The 23,945-nt window shown below is 40.9% G+C and overlaps 1 protein-coding gene across 8 annotated transcripts in view; it reads right to left on the reverse strand.

Annotated features, from left to right (window-relative positions):
• The window catches only part of CMC1 (C-X9-C motif containing 1), an 89,814-nt gene extending 80,218 nt beyond the window's left edge, over positions 1–9,596 (reverse strand). Inside the window, exon 1 of one of the 8 annotated variants that reach the window (XM_070575938.1) lies at positions 9,214–9,596. Coding sequence is in view for 3 of the 8 variants with exons in the window: in XM_008539952.2 (XP_008538174.1) it covers positions 8,378–8,396 (19 nt within the window). In the remaining 5 variants the exon portion in view is untranslated. Of the gene's footprint in view, positions 1–8,377; positions 8,635–9,213 lie in introns of those variants that run through there. The other 7 variants (XM_008539952.2, XM_070575937.1, XM_070575943.1 and 4 more) reach the window with 7 other exon arrangements.
• Positions 9,597–23,945: the final 14,349 nt, after the last annotated feature.

Consider the following 23,945-nt stretch of genomic DNA (forward strand, 5'->3'; position numbering starts at 1 on the left):
CACCAATTATCATGCTAGGGATTATATATTCGATGATGAGTAAGACAGGCAAGATTCCTTATTCTGCAGTACAAACATTTAAAACTATGTATTTCAATTAATCATGCTTAGTTAATTAACATATCCTTTGATCTGTAAAAACCTCCCAGTAACAGTTGTTTAGCAAAACTACAATGCAGGATGGTAAACACCATGCTCTTAAAATTTTTTCCCCTCAATCTCCTTACTTAAAAATGTAATCAGGGATGACGGGGGAGAAGGGTACTTTGGGAATCAACGTTCTTATCTGGGCACAGTTTTGTTTGGTGTACTTATATAAGTATAAGGTATTATTTCTTGCATTTTTGACATTTATAAACCTAGAGATTTCTAAAAATACACTATTAGCACCCCTATACAAAAATAACGATACTAATCCAGTAAATGAAACAAAAACTTGAAGTTATTTTTTCCTGTGGTGAACTTTCTGTGCTGAGTCAAGAACCCCTTGGGACCAATTGCAAGTATTGAAAACCATAAAAGTTTAGGGCTTGAAGCAGCGTTAGCAGTCATCTGACAGCTGATTCTCCCCACCCCTCATCCCCAAACCTCAGATTACTCCGTTTGGAATACTTTAAGGGCCTGAGGTTAAGGGCAAAGTCTGAAACAAGAAGTCAGTCCTACTAACTCCCCAATTCAAGTCAGTGCTGTTTTTATAACAGTACATAACAGTACAGTGCTTCTCTGGAGTTGATGGGCCATCTCTTACTGTCTAGTTGCAGTTAACTGGCCTATTCTTTCTAATCATCTAGTCTCTAATAAATTGAAAGAAATGAAATCATATGAAAAATGTTTACTATTTACTACACAGGTAGGATATTCCCATCTCCACATCATATTTCTCTTCATCTCTCAAACGAGTTGATGCCTACAGACACATCACATCTGTAGGTTTCATTGTGTTTCTCAAGGAAAAAACTCTAGATCTAGAATGAAAGAAACTCTATACCCAGGTCATGTGACATTTTGGTGGGTTTTTTTTTTTTTCTAAAGATTTTATTTTATTTTTTTTTCCTTTCTCTCCCCAAAGCCCCCCGGTACAAAGTTGTATATTCTTCGTTGTGGGTCCTTCTAGTTGTGGCATGTGGGACATTGCCTCAGCGTGGTTTGATGAGCAGTGCCATGTCCGCTCCCAGGATTCCACCCAACGAAACACTGGACCGCCTGCAGCGGAGCGCGCGAACTTAACCACTCGGCCAGGGGGCCAGCCCCTTGGTGGGTTTTTTAATTCCAAATATACTTTTTTTAATTTTTCAAAGATTACGGTGTGGTGACAATCAGGGAAGACCTCCTACGAAACTGATTTCAAAATGAGGCGTGAAAAATGAACAAGAATTACACAGATTTGGGGATGAGAAAGAGAGGGAAAATTTCAAAAAGAAACAGCATCAAATAGCCTAAAGGCAAAAAAAAAGCAAAGCACAGTTTGGCATATGTTAGATACATCTTAGGCCAACGTTACTCAACTTTTTTACCACAAGCCCACAATACTTCACAAGTGAATGCTCCTGTGTGTTTGTATATATTTGTGCAAGGGCCCCTTCCTACCTGACCCATCACCATCTGAACTCTCATTATCCAGACCAAGGCTCCTAATAGATTCGGATCAGTTATTTTTAGGAGATCCCTCCTGCATCCCTCCTGTAGCAGAGAATGTTGGTGCCTCACATAGGAGAGACTGTTGAAGTGTTCACACCTGCAGCCTTCTCAGGACTGCCCTAGGCATGGCAGCACTGTGCAGTTTTCCTCGCTGCTGCCCGCGCTCCCAACTCCTGCAGTGGGCAATGACTGACAGATGGCACAAAGGCCCAGCTCCATTACCTCCAAAGCAGGACAAACTTTGCACTTTGTTGTGCACCAGAGCTGATCAGGCTGAGACAGGCCTTCCCTAAAACCACATCCTTGCTCAGATTCCTCCCCTTCCCTCTCCCATTCCCCTCACTCCCTTACAGGTTTTTTCCTGAGAACACTCCATTAATAAACCACTTGCATATAAAACGCCTAAGTGATACACAGACCTAGTACCCAGATCTTGTTCTCTAACACTGTGCCCAAATAGAAGGAACCAGGGCCTGTCGGAGAAATGACTAATTCTACAGATGGGTCAGGGTAGGTACAAGATCAGCCAGGGACATCTTACGTGAGAGGAAAAAGAAATGCTCAAAAAAATGATGGCAGCACATCACAAGGACCCAGAAGCTGGTTTGAAGGAACGCTAACTGGCCAAATCTGGGAAAATGTGAGCACCAAATAATTATATAGAGTAACAAATTATAAGCCACTGAAACACAGGAATCCTATGAGTCTCCACCAATAATAAATCTATAAATAAACAAACAAGAAACAACGTAGTCTCTTGCTTACAGCAAAATGTCAACAACCAGCTAACAAATGTGGAGAGAACGCTGGAGGTAAAAAATCATTATTTTGCAACTATCATAGGAAAGACTGAATAAGGCAAAAATCATCAATGGATGCTAAATCAAAGGGGGATTTTTGATGAGGAAAGGACATTTGCATAGTCTTAAATGGTCTCCCCACAGATTATGTATTAATTACGAGAGAGGAAAAACATAGCAATGAAATGGGACAAGACTTTGACTGTATGATCGGAATTAATATCGCCTGTGAGAGTCAGCCAGCTGTCATGTGCTCCAGGTATGACACCCTGAGAAAGACACATCACCACGTGTGCAGTATTTGGCTGAGAATGCATAACCCCTATCTAATCAAAAGTCACCAACACAAAATAAGGAAAGTTCTACATGTCACTCCTTTGCCTAAAAATTTATAATGTCTTCCCATTGCTCTTAGGATAAAATTCAAACTCCTGGAAATAGTTTACAGGACATTTCATGATTCACAACTCAAATCCCTCCACTGCCATAGAACACACTCCTCTTTGATCTCAACTCTTCTCTCTTTCTTATGCTCTTTGCTTAAGCTAGTGTTTTTCAAATTTCAGAGAGCAACCCATTACAAGGTTGTTAAATTAATCTACCGAGGCAAAAACAACATATTTTCTATCGCAAATACACTTTGAGGCTAGATACAGACAAAATGTAGACGTTAAACAGATTTTTAGCTCTGAACTACCAATATAATTTATGTCTAAGAAGATCCTGTAGAGATATAGAAACAATAATAAAATAAAAATTTTTCTAATCAACCACATAATCTTTTGCATATGAATCACACAATGCTCAGAAAAAACCAGATTCTTCAAATCTATCTAACCTAAAAAGTAAAAATTTCCAGCAAATGTAAGTGTTAGTACCAAGTGCTAGTACCCCTAAAGCTAATCTACATACATCCCCACAGGAACTAAAAGAAGCCCTGCAACCCAAATACTCCAAGAGCTACCATAATGACATCCTCCCAAGACACATACACCTTAAACAGCTCCTCATGGAATGTCATGAAATTCCCAACCCCCACTTCCCACCCGCTGAACACTATCACTAGCCCATCTTCCTCCCCTGACCAGATTTCTGGAAGAAAACACCAATGGAGGCACACTCACACGCACACTTGATTAAGGAAACCTCTCATGCTGCCACTGCTCCACGGTGCAAAAGTAGAGAACGAATCCACACTAGTTGACAGGAGGAAAGGAAACTCCCTACCCTGCCAAGAGAGGAAATGTAGAAGAAAAAGAAGGGAAATCTTTTCTCGTCATTTTAGAACGTCAGAAATCAAAATTATCAGGCCCAGATTCCTGCGGGTTACCACCTGGGAATGCAATCATGTCAGAAAATTTATCTGGAACCTGGAAACGGCAAAGACCTAACTGGACGTTCTTTCAGTACAGCATTGGGCTGACTTTCCGTTACTGGGCTATTTTACAACTTGTTAGGGGGAGAGGTCAACTTTGAGAATCTGTCAAATAAGCGATAGAAATAATTTCTGACCAGTGGAAAAGATAACCTCAAAGATTTGTTCATGGCCCTGTTGTCAATTAACCAGTTTTTTTTTTTTAAGATTTTATTTTTTTCCTTTTTCTCCCCAAAGCCCCCCGGTACATAGTCGTATATTCTTCGTTGTGGGTCCTTCTAGTTGTGGCATGTGGGATGCTGCCTCAGCGTGGTTTGATGAGCAGTACCATGTCCGCATCCAGGATTCGAACCAACGAAACACTGGGCTGCCTGCAGCAGAGCGCACGAACTTAACCACTCAGCCATGGGGCCAGCCCCTAAATTAACCAGCTTTTTTTTTTTAAAGATTTTATTTTTTTCCTTTTTCTCCCCAAAGTCCCCCAGTACATAGTTGTATATTCTTCATTGTGGGTCCTTCTAGTTGTGGCATGTGGGACGCTGCCTCAGCGTGGTCTGATGAGCAGTGCCATGTCCGCACCCAGGATTGGAACCAATGAAACAGTGGGCCGCCTGCAGCGGAGCTCGCAAACTTAACCACTCGGCCACGGGGCCAGCCCCTAAATTAACCAGTTTTTATCTTAAGCCGGCAATCTATGAAACTGTCTATGTATCTAGCTTCTCAAATGCTTCCTGAACTGTTTTTTACAGTTAACTGCTTCCCTCACTAATTAATGAGTTGAAAGTCTTCAACACATATCCATTTTGTATTTGCATAAATAATACTTTTGCCTTTCTGAAAATTCTACTTTAACAGGCACTACTTTAAGCATTGTTTCTATACATGATCACAGATTACACATTGAAAATAAACCACCTTTTAAATTTCCAATCACCTAAGTTTGACTGAACTTTTGAACTATACAATACTTGTAGAAAGGGTTATAAATTGGTAAAGAAGCTACAACTTGGAATAAAACTAACTATGCTTAAGTCCTATTACAGGAGAATGAGCTATACTGTATATTTCTGAATCATTCCTATGCAATCACAGGTCCCATTTATGGCTAAAGATGTAGGGAGAATTTCCTCTGGGAAAAGAGAGAAGATTAGATGGATAAGAAAACAAAGGTGAAGAACAAGTCAATAAAACTGGGAGAGTTCAGAACAGTGGTTCTCCTCTACTCTATTTACATATGAGAACTGCCTACGGAATATTTTAAAGTCAGAGGCTTGGGCACATAAAATCTGAATAACTGGGAGTGTAACCTAGGCACTAGTATTTTTTAAAAATTTAATCTCTCTCTACAGCCACTTTTCCGGGGTGTTAGGTACTCTCTCCAGCATTTTCTCTCTGCAATCAAGTAGTAAGAGAACATAACAAACATAATTATGGCTGATAAACTTACAAACAGTCCTATTACCTCTCCATTAACAAAAAGGAAACCAGTTTAAATAAAACTACACAAAAAAATAAGTATGTAACTTGCATTTCATTGTTGGTTTCAGAGTTCTATGAGAATGGACCCTACAAAGTTAGCTAAAAGCTGCTGCCAAATGAAGATCAAACTTATATAAAGATCCCAAAGACTGTAATATGAACCAATGGGGAAACAGATTTCGCCACATAAACCTCATTTGGCATTACCATCTACTCATCTACTCAGAAACACATCTACTCAGTTGGACACAAAACAATGCGGACTTAGAAAGCAAGAGAAATATCAAAACATGAACCTATGTTTCAATTTATGAACCAAACAAAAATTATGTTTAAAAAAAAAAAAAGCCAGTTTCAATACATTAGTATTCTAGAGTTTAAAGAGACAAGGAAATTTAAAAAAAAAAAAAAAAATTCCCATTTGCTGACTCCGCTTTCTTACTTTCCATTCCAACTTTGCTTCCATCCCTGCTTTTGCCAAAGTTTCCAAAGATCATGTTGCTAGATTTGACCATCACCATCCACTCAGTTGCTGAAGTAAAAAGCCTGGGAATTATCCTTAATGCCTCCCTTCCCCTCACCACCTTTATTCACAGCAACAGGGGGTCCTGTCAATTTCTCCTCCAAAACACCTACTGAAGTTTTATATTTCTTTCCATCTTTTCTAAAACCACCCCAGGCCAAGATATTAACATATGTGGCCTGGATTTACTGCTACCACCTCTTAACCTGTCTTTCTGCTTCCACTCAGAACCCCCCACAATGCAGGCTACCACTGCAGCCAGGGTAGCAATGACAAAAGCTACGTCACTGCCCTCTCTAAAAGCTTCCAAAGGCTTTTGATAACATCAGAAAAGCCCAAATGCTTTCTTATCAGAGCCTTCAAGGCCCTGAGGCATCTAGCTCCTGACTAATTTCCCAACATCTTTCCCTATACATCTCCACACTCTGGCCCTCATTCTAGTCAAATATTTTAAGCATTTGCTACTTTGACTGCCCGGCATTCCCTTGCCCTACCTCTTCACAGGACTGCTTCCTCTCCTCCTTCAGATTCCAATTCCAGTGACACCTCCTCATAGAGCTCTTCACTGACCACGCTATCTAAAGCAGTCCTCTCTTCACCATCTACCACATGACACTGCTAATTTTCTCCATGTTTATCACAATCTGTAAAAATGTGTGTGTCTGGGGGGTGGGGGTGCCACTGGTCTTCTTTCTTCTACCACTAGAATACAAGCTCTATTTGGAACAGGGATCGCGTCTGTCCTATCAGTTTCCTAGGACCTAGAATAACCCATGATATATAATGGGCACTCAAGTATTTGTATAATCAATAAATACTCAAATGGGGGACCAGCCCGTGGCATAGTGGTTAAGTTCGCGCACTCTGCTTCAGCAGCCTGGGGTTCATGGGTTTGGATCCCAGGCGCAGACCTAGCACCACTCGCCAAGCCACACTGTGGCAGCATCCTGCATAAAGTAGAGGAAAACTGGCACAGATGTTAGCTCAGTGACAATCTTCCTCAAGCAACAGGAGGAAAACTGGCAATAGACATTAGCTCAGGGCCAATCTTCCTCACAAAAAAATAAAACGTTTCTTTAAAAAATAAACAAATAAATAAATACTCAAATGGTAGCATGGTCTACAGCACTGGACTGGAAATGAAATTATCTGAGTTCTACACAGACTTGGCCCTACCAGCAGTTAGCTGTTTGGCCTTGGGCACACCACAAGACCGGAGTGGGTTAAGGGTAACCGGGCAGTAAGAAAGTGCAGGCAGCAAGTATGAAGATTTTTTTTCTAAACTTCCTTGTCTAAATTCAAGAATACAGACATATGGAAGCCTTCTTAACCTCTCTATTTCCTCATCTGAATGAGATTTTTTTGAATGTCACAGTTCAGAAATAGTAGAATTATATAGGCCCTAATCTACTTTCCAACCTGAACTTTCTTACCCATTCTTCATTTACATCCCTCCTACCCCCAACAAAATCAAGGTATTCCCCTGCAACCAAACATCACACAGTGCACTCTGCCGCCTATACATCTGCGCATTCCACCGCCTCTTCTCCAACGCCAGCCACTGGAAATTCCATCCTTCAAAGCTCAGATCAATTGTGAACTGCTTCATAACGTCCGATTCAATCACCTGGCCCAATATTGGTCTGATCATTATGTGTTCTGGAAATTCCTTTACGCTTCAAATTCAAGTAATCTCTGATCCTCTCTCAGCCTGTTTCCTAATCCTTAAAATGGATAATAGCATCTAGCATACCACACACTATTGTTGGTTAATTGAGAATTCTTGGCTTGATAATAAAGTGTTCAATAAATGTGTTACTCGTCTGCTACACATATTTTTCATTCTCCTTGAGAGCCCACCAATGTGACTTTTTCATTTCTGAATCTCTGAAGCTTTGAAGTCATTTCTCCTCCCAAAGCCTTGAGTTTTCATATCCATAAAATGAAGGGCATGGACTAGCCCAATTAGCATTCCCTCCAAAAGTGAAGTTCACTATATCCTTATACAAATAGCCTAAAGCAAAGATATCTCACGTGAGCTTCTCTAAGGACGGGAATTCGAGGGCAAGTGAAACCCCCGCTGCAAATGAAAGTCAAGTGGAGGCATGAAAGGTAAACTAACATTGATCACGGCTTTGGGGAGCCTTCCAAAGAAACTGACTCCTGCCACAGTGATGGACTCTGATCTGTTTTCAAGTTGGGCTACAGATATTCAAAGGAATCTGTGCCCCAAAGGAGTGAAAAGAAGGATGACGATGAAGAGACCAGTAGCACATTAAGGAGAAAATGTTTGTAAGCCACAAATGGACAAGAGTTTAAACAACAAATCCGATGCCTTTCACCTAGCCCTAACCCCAAGCAGCAGGAAGATGACCTACGACCGCAAGGAAGGAGCTGGGGCGGGCCAGAACCCTACGGCAGCCGGCGGGGCGTGAGGGGACGTCTGCGGAAGCGGTGCAACCTCAGAGCTCGGCACCTTTCCCAGGCCGGCCCCCAGCCGCAGGCCCGCGGTTAGAGCCCCGGGCCGAGACGTCTCAGCAAACCCGCTTCCCGCCCCGGTACCTGCGGGGTCAAGCGCCATCTCGGCGAGCGGAGAGGAAGCCAGGCCGCTCTGGGGCAGGGGGCGGGGAAGGGAGGAGGCTGGGCTCGGCTGCACTTGCCGCCGCCCCGGGCTTCCCGCGGGAGGAGAAGGAGGAGGAGAAGGAGGAGGAGCGCTGCGCCCTTCGCAAAGCTGCAGGCCCCTCTCCCTCTCACTTCCCTAGTCGCTACTTCCGCCGCCCATTGCGCTTGCGCTCTCCTGGCCCCGCCCCTAATCCCATAACAAGCGTGGAATGGACTTCGCAGAAGGAATGACCGGGAAGGGGGCGGGGCTGCGCGAGCGCCTTGGGGGCGGGAGCGTCTCAGGCGCGCGCAGCCTGGTTTGGGGCTGACCGTGAACACCCCCTTGCACGCCCGGTCTGCGGGGAGGGGAGCAGAAGCTGTGGGCCTTTCGGACTGCGACTCACTTGGCGACTCGGTCCAAGTCCACGCCCGTCCCCCACATCCTCCTTAGGAGAACCAAATGAATCATCCTGTTCCTTTTTTTTTTCCTTCGTTAACGTTCATTCATTCATAAATGTCAATTTCATGCCTGCCAAGTTCCAGCCACGATTCTGAATACTAGGGGGAAGTTATTGAATAAAAATAAGGTCCCTATTCTCGAGGAGCACCTTGTTGGCAGGGGAATTAGGTACAAGCAGCACGCTGTTAAATGTGATAAACCCCCCACGCGCGAGATATGCACAGCTTGTTCGACCGTAGAGGTGGTATAATGTGTGCAGTATCATTATTTCCTCCCCCAAATCAGCAGCCTGTGGCTCCCCTGGGGGTTAAAATAAAAAACTGTGCGCTAAGGGTACCTGTGTTTTGTGAAATATCCTCAGGGCGTACAGTCCGATTTGGGTGATGTTACAAATCTCGACTTCATCAATTAAGGCTGTATGTTTTGAGAGAAAAATGAAGGAAGGTGGTAGCCATCCTCTTTAAGAACCACAACTGCCCTCTTCTCAGTCGAAGAAACTTTCTGGGTGGCAATTATGCTCATTTCCACTCACCAACCAGCCTTCAGAAATGCTTCCTTGTCGTGTCCACGTTTAGCTCGAGCCTCCAGAGGGTGAGGTGCAGCCGGGGACAGATGGGACAGATGTTAAAAAAAAACAAGGAGCAGCTGCTTCTTCCCTGAGAGGGATTTAGGGCTTTCAGAATGATCCCCTCCCCACCTACCTGCAGTCCCTCCTCCCCTGCTGCTGCTTCCGCCTGGTCAGTTGGCAGAAAAGCTGACGCAGTTGAGCAGGGCTGGGAAAGTGGGTCTCTGCTCAGCAGGTCTTCCGTTTAAGGGCCTATTTGGGCATAACGGCCCTTATTACAGCTGTAGGTTGAGGTGCCAAGGTGAAGAATTAATGTTTCACTCAGCCAGGCAGGAAATCAGGTCTTTTCCTTGTATGTTTTATAAATGTGCTTAGAAACACACCAAATTCTGGTGCCCCTTTTATTTTTCTGGAGGTGAAGAATTTCATTTAGAAAGTAAATCTTTTTGAGATGATGGGGTATAAAAAACACAAATCAGACACACACTTAAGTAATTAAACTAAATCTTCCTACATGCAAAAGGACATCATAGTAAAGAGGGAAACCTGGAGAGGCTTAGTCAGAGATCTAGGTGACTCCGTCTGAATCCTGCATCACTGCCTACTAGCTTTGTGATTTGAATAAATTTCAATGTTTCTCTAGACTTTAGTTTCTAATTCACAAGATTGTTGTGAGACATAAATGTGATATATGGTGCTATTTCAGTCATTGAAGGACCACTTCTACAGTTTTTGCCATAACTGAGTATCCCTTGAACCATTATTATTTAATGTTTTTTGTTTAAATCAACTCACTTTTAAAAAGACTTAAATGGGCACTATCTACTCTCGCCGTATCCTAAGCAAGAATATCTGTAAAATCATGGGTTTTGTGTGCCGCATAAAATGGACTGCTAGACCTATCTCACTATGAGAAGCGCTAGCTAAAACACCACCTCAATTCCTTGTACATAATAGTGTATACTTCTCTCGCGCGCGTTAAACTAGGTCATTTGAGGGCAAAGTCTTTACAATGTAACTGGGAAAGATAAATCATTTCTTAAAAACTTAAATCATAGAAATTTAATTGGCAATTCAAAACAGGAGAAATTTCCTAAGTTGTCACATTATTAATAGACAATGCTTTGGGCAATAACTGCAACAGGAGCGTTAAGAGGGAGGAGAGCACATTATCCTGGAAATGAGGAATTAGGTATCATCCAACCATGATTCCTAGGGCTCACACAGTATCTGACACCTAATGGCCCCACAGTAGCCTTTCTTAAAGGATTGAATGCCAGGGTGGTTGGGAAAGACTTCAAAGATGAGGTTGCCCTTGAAAGATGGGTAGCATGGGTAGGCAGAGTAAGAAAGCATGTCATGCTAGGAGAAAAATGAGCAAAAGTATCTGGGATTTCAGCTGTTCTTAAAGGACAAATGGGGCTTGGAAAAGGTGGAAGACGAGGAATGGAAGCATATAAGCCAAAGCACAGGGGTCTGAAGCTCAGGGCTGTGTGGCAGGCATGTTGGAGAGCAATGCCTGAAACTGCTTCAATGTGTTTGAGAATTTGAGAAGCTAGGATAGTTATAAATGAGACTGAAAATGTTAGAAGAGGCGGGATTCCCAAAGCCTTAAACATTAGGCTGAGGAGTGTTTGAATCTATTGCTATAAGCAGTCAGGGGCCATTGAAGGTTAACAAGCAGAAAAATGGCATTATGGTCAAAGTGATGTTTTTTAAAGATTTTGTATAGGATAGATTTAGGTGGTAAGGAGAGAACCAGGGGGTAAGCAGAACAGTAAGTGCAACCATCATAGACCACGTTGTAGTGGCACTATTGTATCTTATTATATCAATAACCACGTATTGAAGTTGTTTTGCAGGGGCAACAAACAGAACTGCACGTCATGGAGCTGGAGCATGCTCAGAAGATGGAAACCTTGTCCTCAGATGACTTCAAGCTGCTTAAGAACCAAAAGTTCCCTAATTATGGAACTCAATATGAGGAGAAAGCAGAATGGGCAACCTTATAAGAATGGAAGGGTCCCTTGATATGTAGCACATCCGACTTATAAGACTGTTACCCTCCCACCCTCCAATCAGATTCCACCAAGTTAACATTTCACATAACCACTTCCACTCCCAACTCCTTAAAAGTTTGTCTCTGCTTCAGCTCAGGGAGACATAGTTGAGCTTTGCCTTCTGTCTCCTTGCTGGTGGGCCAGGCAATAAAGCTCTTTGTTCTCTCAAAAGCTGGTGCTGTAGTATTGGCTTCTGTGCACATTGGGCAGCGAGCCTTTGCTCAGTTACATAAGGAGGCTATTGCGGTAGTTCAGGCAAGATCTGAAAAGAGCCTGAGCTAGGATATGTAGAAATGTAGAAAGAAAGGATGGATGTGACAGTAACTGCAAAGGAAGAAGCTATACTTCATAATTGGACTTAGGAGACTAGAACAAGGAGGCAAGAAGGATATCTAGGTGATTCTGTTCCTTGGCAAATGTATACAAACAAGTGAAAAAATCATGGCAATGCACCCATTCATGCCTCAAATGATCTGAACCTGATCATCATTATCGGGGAGCAATACAGAGACAGAGAGAACAGTTAGGAGGAAGTTATAGTAACCCAAGGGAGCAAGGTTAGCAGTTGACCCATAGCAGAGCATGTGAAGGCAAAGAGAAGTGAGGTGTTTGGTATGTAGCCTAGACATTAATACGCACACATATATATTTTTCAGTCTACTATCCAAAGAATGTGCAAGTACAAACAAATATCTTAATTATTTATCGAGTCGATTCTGACTAGATCTAGCGTTCCTTTTTGCTCACTGGTGATATCCAGTTGGTTATTTTTAAAAATTGAGATGGTCACTCAGCCCCTGCATGCTTCCAACTCTGTCCAGACTCAGAATTAAACACTTTCCATCTGTAGCTCTGCTCTGCGCTATCTTTAAGCCAATGAGAATGAAATTTGGAGGAACGTTAGAAGCCCCATCCCTACCAGTAGATGGGGTTTGGAACTAGTTCTTGGTTGGAAGATCACTATTGAGGTCCCTGATGGCCCTGTCTGCTTTCTGAGCTGCATAACTTAGCCTCCAGCTCCCCATGGACTGTGCCCTCTTTTATCTGAATGGGCTTAGGTCTAGGTTGGTACTTACATTAGTTAGCTAGGGCTGCCATAACCAAGTACCACAGACTGCGTGGCTTAAACAACAGAAATTTATTTTCTCACAATTGGTGGCTAGGATTCCAAGATCAAGGTGTCTGCAGGTCTGGTTTCTTCTGAGGCCTCTCTCTTTGGCTTTTAGGCAGCCATCTTCTCTCTGTCTCTCCATATGGTCTTCTCTCTGTGCATGTCTGTGTCCAAATTTCCTTTTTTTATAAGGAGATCAGTCATACTGTATTAGGGCCTACTCTAATGACCTCATTTTACTTAATTACCTCTTTAAAGACCCTATCTCCAAATATACTCGCATTCTCAGGTCCTGGGCTTAGGAGTTCAACATATGAATTTTGGGGGACACAATTCAGCCCATAACAACAGTCTAGTTCTTTATAAGAATGAGAACCCTCCCCTGAATCCCAAATCACTTGGCTAGAGCCCTGACAACCTGCCTAGCTGTAAGCCTCTCCCCAGAGCGATATACTTTGTCCCTGTTTTCCTGGTAGTTGGATAAGGCCTGTTTCACTGTGGATCAGTCCACCTAGGCACTTCAGTCAATTCCTGTCTGTCCCTCATTGCCCACAACATCCACTCAGTTTTTTAACATATCTTTATTCATCTACCAACCATACTATCATAACTCTCAGTCCAAGATCTATATACTTTTGCAGAGATGATTCCAACAGCCTCCTAACTTGCTCTCTGTTCGTAGGCTTTTTCTCCTCGTATCTATTCTTTCTAATCCATTTCACCCACAACAGCAAATTTGCTGATAAACTTTTTTATGTAAAATCCCTCAGTGGTTCCCCATATAAATAAAATCCAAGCTTTTCCTTTAACAAGGTCCACGAAACTCTTTATAACCTAGTTCCAGCTTACTACAACATCCTTTCACAACCAACCTGCTTGTACTCTGCAATTTCTGTTGTAAGAACTTACTTGCAATAGTTTATTCAAGTATCTGTGTTGACTTTTCTGTGCACTGTCACAGGAAAATGGGTAAGAGTCTCTGTTGAACAGAAAAACTTGAAACTGATTGCAGAAAGAGTGTGTAGTGGAAAGAGAGGGTCTTTGGAACTAAACAGAGGCTAAATTCTAATTCCTTTCCCCTTCTTCTACTTTTTTATTGAGATATAACTTATATACAGAAAAGGGTACAAATCCTTGTGCAGCTGAATGAATTTTTACATATCTATACACTTTTGAACTACCACCCATGTCAAGATAAAGAGCATTTCTTGTCATCCAAAAGGTTCCTTTATACCCCCACCTAGTCAAACCCCACCCCACAAAAGTAATTATTCTTCTGACTTCTATGACAATTTGTTAGCTCTGTCTGTTTTTGAACTCATATAAATGTAGTCATAGTGTGCAGTCTTTCGTATCTGGCTTCTTTTGCTCAACTCAATAGCTGTGACACTCATTCATGCTGTTGCATCTATCTACATATTTGCTCTCCTACTTCTAATTTACATTTGGTCAATCATTTCTCCTCCTGAGCCTCAGTTTCCTCAATAACACCATACCTGCATGATTGATTCAAGCATTAAAGACCTATGATAAACACTCACAGTGGTTTCCAGCACACAGTAGGCCATTCCTAGATTCTAGTTATTGTTACTGTGATAATTATCTTTTAGAAAACTGTTCTTTTGAACTCTTATTGCACTATGTTCAGTCTTTTTTGACGTAATAGATCAGAGCTACTCTGCCTTCAGGACTGAAATCTAGGTAATGAATGTTTAAATCGGTATTATGGGAACACCCTCCAAATGAACAAAGGAGATTTAGCAGTGTGCCCTATCACTTATCAGGTGAGAAAAAAAAGTGTGAAAAATTCACCTCTCACCTCTGCGGAAGGCTTTCTATATTTTATGTTTTGTTTTTACTGTGTATTGTTTTCTGGGTGGCCTCCTTTGAGACAGACCACAATTTTCTCTGGGGTCAGAGACTCTTATTCCTAAAAAATAAAATAATAATAAGGATAATGATAATACCATGACATCACTTACACTGAGTTTCTCTTACCTTGGTCTTGTAAAGATGGTATGATCCTTTGCAGAATCTCTCACAGGAGCTGGCAAACTTGGCAGGCAAAAAACAGAAGTACTTTTTGTTGCACACTGAGTCTGAATTATGAGTGACATTCTAGTTTGATGCCCAGCTGCACTGAAAACCTCTCAAGGATCTTTTGCTTATTTAGAGGAAATAAAGTCAGTGAAAATTTGACGACTTACACCAAGTGTCTCTGCACTGTTAATCTGACAGAAGACAAACTTCTTGAATTCATTATCCACTCCTCCCCCAAACTGGAGAACCTGCTATGTGCCATGCATTGTACTGAGTCCTGGGAAACACAGAAAAATCAGATGAAGGCCCTGCCCGCGAGCAACTCAGAGTCTAGAAGGAAAAAGACAAACACGTGAGCAAATAATTCCAGTCCAACATGATAGGAGATGATGTGGGAGCCTCGAGGAGGGAGAAATTAATTTGACTTCCAGAAAACAAATACAAATATAAATGCTTATATATGAAGTGAGTCTTTAAAAATGATTAGATATTCAACAAGAGAAAGACAAAGGAAGTCCTAATTGACAACATTTTACACATAGAATAGGCTTAGAATAACCATCATGAACCACAAACATGGTTGAAATAGCTACATTGGCCACTGTTATTTGGAGCCATATAGATAAGATCCAAGGAGAAAAACAATCAAATATTGATAATTGCTGTCCAGTTTCAGTGCTTTCTCATCAGTGGTATGCCCGGACAAAACAATCCTGTGTCATTGAATTTGGTATCTTTTGTCAATCGGACATGAAGCAAAAGTCCAAATGAAGAGCTCCCAAAAGGTCAGGCTCAACCTTCTGTAAAGAAGAATGTTTATACTAACATATTCCATGAACTAAATTCTGTGTCATGGAGCCAGGGATCCCAAGATGTGGATAAAAGCTTTCTTATAGAAATGAGGGATGGCTGTTGCTAAGTCACATGCTCTTGAGGAGAGAGACTGTGTCTTATGCACCATTGTGGCACCTCTCACAGGACTTTATCTGGCAAAGTAAATGCTGCCATGTTCTTTATGATCTTTGGCTAAAGGGACTTCCAGGCTCTACATGCTTTAAGAAATGTTTTCTGGTCAAGGCACCTCTTCACTTAGAACAGGCAACACACATATAAATGCTTATATTTGAGGTGAGTCTTTAAAAATGATTATATATTCAACAAGAGAAAGACAAAGGAAGTCCTAATTGACAACATTTTACACATAGAATAGGCTTAGAATAACCATCATGAACCACAAACATGGTTGAAATAGCTACATTGGCCACTGTTATTTGGAGCCATATAGATAAGACCCAAGGAGAAAAACAATCAAATATTGATAATTGCTGTCCAGTTTCAGTGCTTGACATTGTTTGCTTGGCATCTTGATCTTCTTTTGGAAACTCCTCCTTCCCTACTTTATTATATGGTTTCTAAAAATGTCCTCATGTCCTTACAAGACACCTCTCTTTAACCATACTCATTTGTCCAAGAATGGATGCTTGACCTTAAATAGGCCAGTGAAGCTTGCCCTGTGAAATGTTAGATGTAGGTGTAAGTATACCAGTTTGTCTCCTGAGGCTGAAATTGTAAAATGCAAAACATAAAAGCCATTAAAAGACAAGTTTCCTGCCACATAGAGAAAGCTATCTCTAAGGAGAAAGAAAAGATGATGCCCAACCAAAGAGATATAGAGATTTAAGACTGAGAAAATCCAGATGGAGTTTGAACCTCTGGTTGTAGCTGCTTTGAGGTCCAGCTCTATTCCTGCCTGTCTGGGTCTTTGCTCTTCTTGAGCCGCCAAAGACTTACATATAGGACATCTTTTGTATATCCCGCCAAAATCTCTCAGCCCCAACTCTTATGTGTAGCCTCTAGTTCTTTGTAGGCTTCAAACCATCTTCATGTAGGTGCACCTACCAGCACCTTATACCTCTCATTTGCTTCTCTGACGCTACTGCATGGAACACCCTTTGGGACCCTCTCAGCAGTCACAGCTATACAACCCAGAAGTGCAGGGGAGGTTAATGCCTGTGAGGCCACCTGGATCCATAATGAATGGAATCCAATGGGTAAATGTGTCCTGCTTTCTATTCCCTGGGGAGACAGTTCTGAAGCACATTTTATAAGACACCTCCAAAGGTCTCGTGATATCTAACACCAGTCACCTGTAAAGTGGGAAACTCAAGAAAACGTCCGTGGATTCTCTTTCCCTCCTCCCCTGAAGGACTTCCTTGTCCCTCACTCTTGCTCCCTGGTATTATCAAAACGATCTGCTTGTATACATCTAGGCTAAAAGAGCACTTGCTCATCGTTTCTCACTTTTTGTTTAAACTGATTCAAATTGGTCCTTACTCCTTGCTACTCAAAGATATTGTCCTAATTTATATAAATACCTGCAATGTGTCCCTCATTGCCCATAGGATAAGATCACACAGCAACAGAACTGGATGGAAACACATGTAAATCTGATCCAGAGTTTACATTCCTAACTTCTCTGCTGCTGTGTAAATGTCTGCCACCCTCTCCCTAACTGTGTGATATGCCAATGGGAATACCTAAAAATCCAGGCACAAAAAACAGCCTACTGTTTCAGGATTATCCAAGTCCACTATCTGCATGTTCTTTTTCTGTTGTGAGCTATATCTAGATTCTGCACTTTATCTCACCGTTTATCTATTGTTGAAGTTTTAGATTGTTTCTAATTTTTCTTTTAAAATTAACACTGAGATAAATATTCTAAAAATAAACTTTTCATCTCTAGCTCTGTTTATTTCTAAAGGATAATTCCTAGAAGTGGAATTACTGTGCCAATTACTGTGGATAAACTGTCAACAATAGGTAAAGTCATTGTAAAGATATTTGCTAAATTGATACAAACAGGCATACTGTTACCACTTATTAATTTTTATTAGTAGTGATAAATATTTTGCATGCTAATAGCCTTTTTATAGTTCTTCTATGAACTGTCTATCCACGTTCTTTCCCATTTTAAATTAGACTATTACTATTTTTCTCACTGATTTATATATTGTCTTTCTATATGAAGCCTTTTTCTATCCTGTTTGTGGTGTTTATTGTAATTGTTGTTTTCCTTTTACTTTTATTAATAATAACCTGACAGACATACATAGATGGAGTATTTTTCTTTGTTATTTATTCCATTAGTTAATTCTTAGTGAGAGATAATACATCTTATCCTCTATATTTCTTCTGTTTTCTGATTTAAAAAACATAATAAATTGCTATTTTACATCTATTTCCTTTCTTTTCCTCTTTATTTCATCTTATCATATGGGAAGTGAATGTCTAACTTTCTTTTTTTTCCAAATAACTAATGAATTTTTCTAATATTATTTTCCCAGAAGTATTTACTGAATAGCTGACCTTTCCTTTGTCAGTTCTTTCTTATCTTGGGTCCATTTCTTGGCCGTTCATCTTGTCTATCTTCCTGCCTATTTCTGTGACTATGTCATAGTCTTTTCATTTTCAACTGACTCTTATTCTCTGGATAGATAAATAAAGGTACAAATGATATTTTTATCTCTTCTATTTTTAGGCCATGTCTCAGCACATTTGACCACTGGAATTTTTGAAGGCTCAGACAAGATCTGTGATTGGTCAGTGTCAGGACAATGAACAGTGTCACCTGCCCTGTCCATCCTGGTTCTGTGCCTGCTGGCTTCTAGTTTATGAGCAGACAGATGAGGGGTGGGCTATGGGAGCTCATATCCCACTCCTCAGGTTCAGCTAAAGAACCTTGACTTTCCATCCTTGGTTGCAGAGCATGTTTATGTTTATTCTGTACAAACCAGCTTTTGCACCTTGGGTCCCTGGGAAGCAGCCTCTGAGGTGAAGACTAGCACGTGGGAAGTTTATTAGGGCATGCTCTGGTGGTCAATACTTTTGGAAGAGAAGGGAAAGAAACAGAATTAGGAGGAGGGAGAAGTTAAGCTGTGGTGTAGTCAAAACAAGAATTTAGCCAACTCCATACAGAGCTCTGAAGCTGGGATGGCCCTTCAGAATTGTGGTCAATTGGAGCGAGGGGCTGGGCTTTATCCTCCTGCCTTGACCAATCATTGGTAAAAGGCTGGCCTAGGAAGGGGCCTCGCCTTGGGTAAGACAAATCTCTTTAGCAGAAGCTATAGCACTAATGTAATTACAAATGAACATGACTTTGTGAAATTCATTCATTATTGTCTGTCTCACTCTATATCATAAGCTCCAGAAGGTAAAGGACCATGTCTATTTTTAATCTCTATTGTAGCATCAGAGCACAGCAATTTTTTGTTGGGTACCTGGCACACACAAAGCACTCAATAAACAATTACTGAATAAATAAATGACTAGGGGGGGCAATAGTATCCTCATTGTCTATATTTTATGATGAAAGTGAAGCACAAAGATATGCCTAATAAATGGCAGAGCTGGGATTTAAATCCACATCTGTTTGGTTCCAGAGGTCATGCTCTTTCCACTATGATAGTCTTAGTCAGCTCAGGCCGCCAAAACAAAATACCACAGACTGAGTGGCTTAGACAAAAGAAATTTATTTTCTCACGGTTCTGGAGGCTGGAAGTCCGAGATCAAGTGCCATCAGGGTTGGTTTCTGGTGAGACCTCTCTTCCTGGCTTGTAGGGATGCCTTCTTGCTGTATCTTCACGTGGGCTCTTTTCTGTACACAAACAAAGAGAGAGAGATCTCTGATGTCTCTTCCTCTTCCCATAAGGACACCAGTCCTATCAGACTAAGGTCCCGCCCTTATGACCTCATTTAACCTTTATGTCCTCTTTATAGGCCCTATCTCCAAATGTAGTCACACTGGGGGTTAGGGCTTCAACATAGTAATGCGGGAGGATGGGGGCCACAGTCCAGTCCATAACAGATAGATTTCCAGGGTTTATTATAAAGACACAAAGATTTAGAGAGCCTACCTTAGGCAGGACTGTGGGACTCTCCAGGGCCTTCTGCACTCCTGTTATTGAAGTAATGCTGCCATTTGTGTCCAATTATGTAAGAAATAAGAGAAAATTAGAAAAATGTTGATATGAAAGGTATGAGTAACTTTTTAAAATGGACAATAGTACTTCAACATTGGGGTTATTTGGTCCTCCCCTAATTATAATTGACTCCAAATTTCTGTCAGACCATGAAGCACCTTCTTCATCACGATATCAAATTCTGACCCATATTTTCTCGTTAAAGATATTTGGCTTTCCGCTTCTCTTTTTTGGATGTTTCAATAGCCATGGTCTCCAGCCATTAGTCTAGTCCATCCTCCGTACGTGGGCTAGTTTTCATCCTAAGAAGAAAATGGCACCTTGTCACTCTCTTGCTTAACTACTCCCTATAGTCCTACTTTTCCCTGTAGCAGTGGTTCTAAAACTCTATTGCTCATCAGAATCACCTGGGTGGCTCATAAAACATGGATTTCTGGGCCCCACCCCTCCCTCAGAGTTTCCGATTTTGTAGGGCTGGGGTGAGGACTAAGAATTTGCGTTTCTAAGTTGTTCCAAAGTGTTGCTAATGCAACTGATCCTGGGAGCGCACTTTGGGAACCACCGGCCTACAGGTAAGAATAACTACAGCTCTTGCCTCTATCTGGCTCCAGTTTGCTCATCCCTCTCCCTCTCCTCATTCTGTGCCCCCTTCTCCTAACCCCGGTATATCTAACACTCTACCCACATATTTTCACCATGCCTGGAACACTTCAGACACTGTCATACTTCATGCCTTTTTGCCTGGCAAAGTCTATTTCCTAACCAGCTCACATGTCCCTCCTCTGCAGCCTTGTCTTACTTTCTCAGTATTTTAATGATGATTCCACACACTGTGTCGTGTCTGTTTTATATTAATGCTTTCTTCTGATTGCTTTCAAGACCTTCTCCTTCACCAGGCTATGGGGTTTGGCCATACAGGGGCCATATCTCACTTACTTTTGCATTTCTGATCATTCACACAGTGTCTGGCAAGAACAGCTGCTTGGTGTGTGTTGAATTTGTGTTTAATTTAAAGTTAATCTAATTATTTGCAAAAGGTTTAAACCATTTATGGGATATATGATAACTGACATTTCATAAGGTTTCTTTCATTCTCTTAGGGTCTGAGACCCTCCCAGGGAGCATTTCAACTCCTTTCAACTCCTGCCTGTAGCTTCTCTTGTTTACTAGATCTTACATTCACCAATTCTATGTGGCTGCATTCCAGGCTTTGCTGACTATGCTCTTGTCTGACACCTTCCAGCAGCATTCTCTTTAGCTTACACATTTGCTTCTTGAGGTTCAGATTAGGTCCTCTAGCTGTCTCATCACTGGCCTCCCTGGCCTCTACTTTTTATCAGAATATCACAGTCAATTTGTTTGATCTGATTTGGCTCACTGATTCCTAAATTTTGAAACTGGCTGCAACCATAGACTAATGGCCTATCCAGCTGCAGTTACTATTGTCTGGACAGAGCCTCCGGGCTGAACTTTCCTTCTGACCTTCTCTTTTCCCTAAACCCACCCATCAGCACTTTTCTACTGGCCTTGACTCATTATTCGACCATTCTTCAATTCATTTTTCTATTCATTCTTCGACTCAGCGCTCACATGAGACAAAGGGTATGATGTCACCTACTGTACTTGTGCTTCAAACTATTTATTATTACATTCTGAAATCATAAAAGAAGAGAAACCTCTTGGCTGGAAAAGAAAGATAGAAAAAAATTTCAGTCACAACCCATCTGTGAAATATTGCTAATGACAGCTTCTTCAATTTACCATTAAGAGGGCAACACAAGCTGGATTTTCAGAAGATATTAATAACCCAACTCTTCATTAATTATGCAGGAGGTATACAGTATTCCAATTATAGAAATTACTAGCCATGAAAAATTGCATACCCTGTTTACTTTCAGGGTGAAATGTGTCTTCTCAAATTTGTAGATTATTTTTACTTTGTAGGTTGGGTTTGAGTATAAATGATAATATATTTCTCCCATAAGCCAAGTAGGTTAAAAACAAAAAAGAAGAAACTGTCAACTTTTGATAAACCATAAGCAAGAGATGATAGCTAAGCCACTATGTCAAATTTCAAGCTAAATGTTTTAGCTGTATTTGGGCCAAATACATTGACTTTGTGAAAAATTCCTTATTCTCAAAAATTATGACATTTTTCATTTATATAAGGAGCTCAATTTTATCTCTACTAGATGAAATTCCCTATAATTCATAATTTCAAATAATTGTTCATAACAAATCAGAAGAATAGGTGATATATGGCCTGATAAAACATTATTCTCTATTGCTGAAATGCTTTTCTAATTTTGATTCTTTGATCTCTTAGTCCATGAGTGGGCCATTTTCTCATTTCTCATTATCCATGTTAAAAGGTAAAGAGATATTGTCTTCTACTACAAGGAGATTAAAACAATCCTGGGATACCACTTCAGAAAAATGAGGAATAATAATTCCCAATAGTGTCCAACTTTTGGTATTATTGTCAATATTAAATAAGGAAATAACTATGGAAGTGCTAGTCAGTGCATGGCACACACATGGTAGTCAATAAGTGTTAGATGTCCTACAATAGTACTTTTGCAATCTTTGAATTCCAGAAATACCTTAGGCATCCATGGGCTTACCCTCAGGAAATGGAAATGACCATAAACAGTCGTATTTTCTGATCAAGTAGAGTGAAGTGCTCCTTGGAGTGGTCCCCAGAAGAATGTTGGAGCACATAAGTGCCCAATTGGACACACCTGGTGTTCTAGAAAGGCTATTGGAGGGGAGCTGGAGAAGTTTTACACCTTGGGAGATGTGCATTTTTCATTATGCAAAACAGAATCACATTCGCTAAGAGGAGACTTATTGTCAAGAGACGAGACAAGTAGGAAATTATTAGATTGCTGCTTCCATGGTTTGGAAGCTGAATGCATTTGGACCTCTCCTCAGGCCTCATTTTCAGCCTCTCTGTTGCCCACTCAGCCAACACTGTTGCTCACTCCCCCTGCACCCATCTGTCCTTTTTCAAAGCCTTTTTCCTCTTGAACCAGATTGAAACTATACTCATCTACTTCTCGCATGAATTTTGCTTTTATTTCTCTCTGAGTAACCCTTTTCCATTTTTAAATCTGTGACTTTTCCATTATGTTCGATCTTGAGAGCTTTGGCCTTCTCTGAGTGGCCTTTCTCTTAGAGAACTGATCCATTCTTGGGGGTGCAACTGTTGCATTTTGTATGAAGGGTTCCCAAATAGTGGTTTCAGGTTTGCCTCTCCAGCTCTTTACCAAATAATTTTGATGCTGTCTTGATACCTCAGACTCAGCACATTAGAAAAGACTTACCTTCAGTCATCTTTATTTCTATCAATGTTTTCAGAACTCAACCCATGCTTAACATCTCAATCATCTTTGAATTATGTTCCGCATTTCACTCTCTAAATCTAAATCCTGTTATGTAACCTTCTGTACTACCATATATCTTTCTTTGCCCACAGTCAACATCTTTGTGCAGACCCACATCCTTTCTCACCTGGACTATTTTTGTAGCCTCCCAACTACTTCAGACATCCAGCCTTTCTTCTCTAAAATTCATTTTATGCACCATGGCTAAACGATGCCTTTTAAAAATTCTTTTCTAGCTCATCGTATCATTGCTTCCTGAAAGCCCTTTAATGACTCCAGATTTTCTACAGGTTAATTTCCAAACTCCCAGGACTGCCACACCTACATCTGGCCTAATCTGATTTTATAGTCCCACTACTTCCCACTTATCACTATCCCTCTGTAGCCCCAACTCATTCCATTGATAGGGAGTTTCAGAAAGGCAGTGACTGTATAAAGGAAGGGAAAATAGAGCCTGAAACTTTCCTGAGGTGCTTTGTTTTCTGTTCAGGACACCTCCTCATGATTACAAACCCCTTCTTTAGAGACCCAACTTGATTCCACAAATATAAAGTGGCACTAGAGTTCTGTAACTTGCCCCTAATAAGCATTTTTTGTCATTCTCCGTATAATCTGAACATTGAGAAGTGCAACTTTCCAAGTTTTTTCATTATTCACGTGAAGATCATAAACGGAAATTGATCCTTCAACGTTTGCGTTTTTCATCACTTTAGAAATTTAAAATTAATTTTTTATTATGAAATATTTTAAATGGAAAGTATAATAGGTACCCTGGTACCCATCACCAGATTTACTAGATGGGAAAGATCAAAAAAGGTGATATTTACTGCAGTTCACTTTAAAAAATGTTTTTTACTTTAGTTCATTCTACGAATGAATGTTTTGCTCACTGATAACTATTCATGATTGGATATTATGGTTTTAATCT

Source organism: Equus przewalskii, chromosome 15 (assembly GCF_037783145.1).
Source record: "Equus przewalskii isolate Varuska chromosome 15, EquPr2, whole genome shotgun sequence".
NCBI classification, from domain to species: Eukaryota; Metazoa; Chordata; class Mammalia; order Perissodactyla; family Equidae; genus Equus; species Equus przewalskii.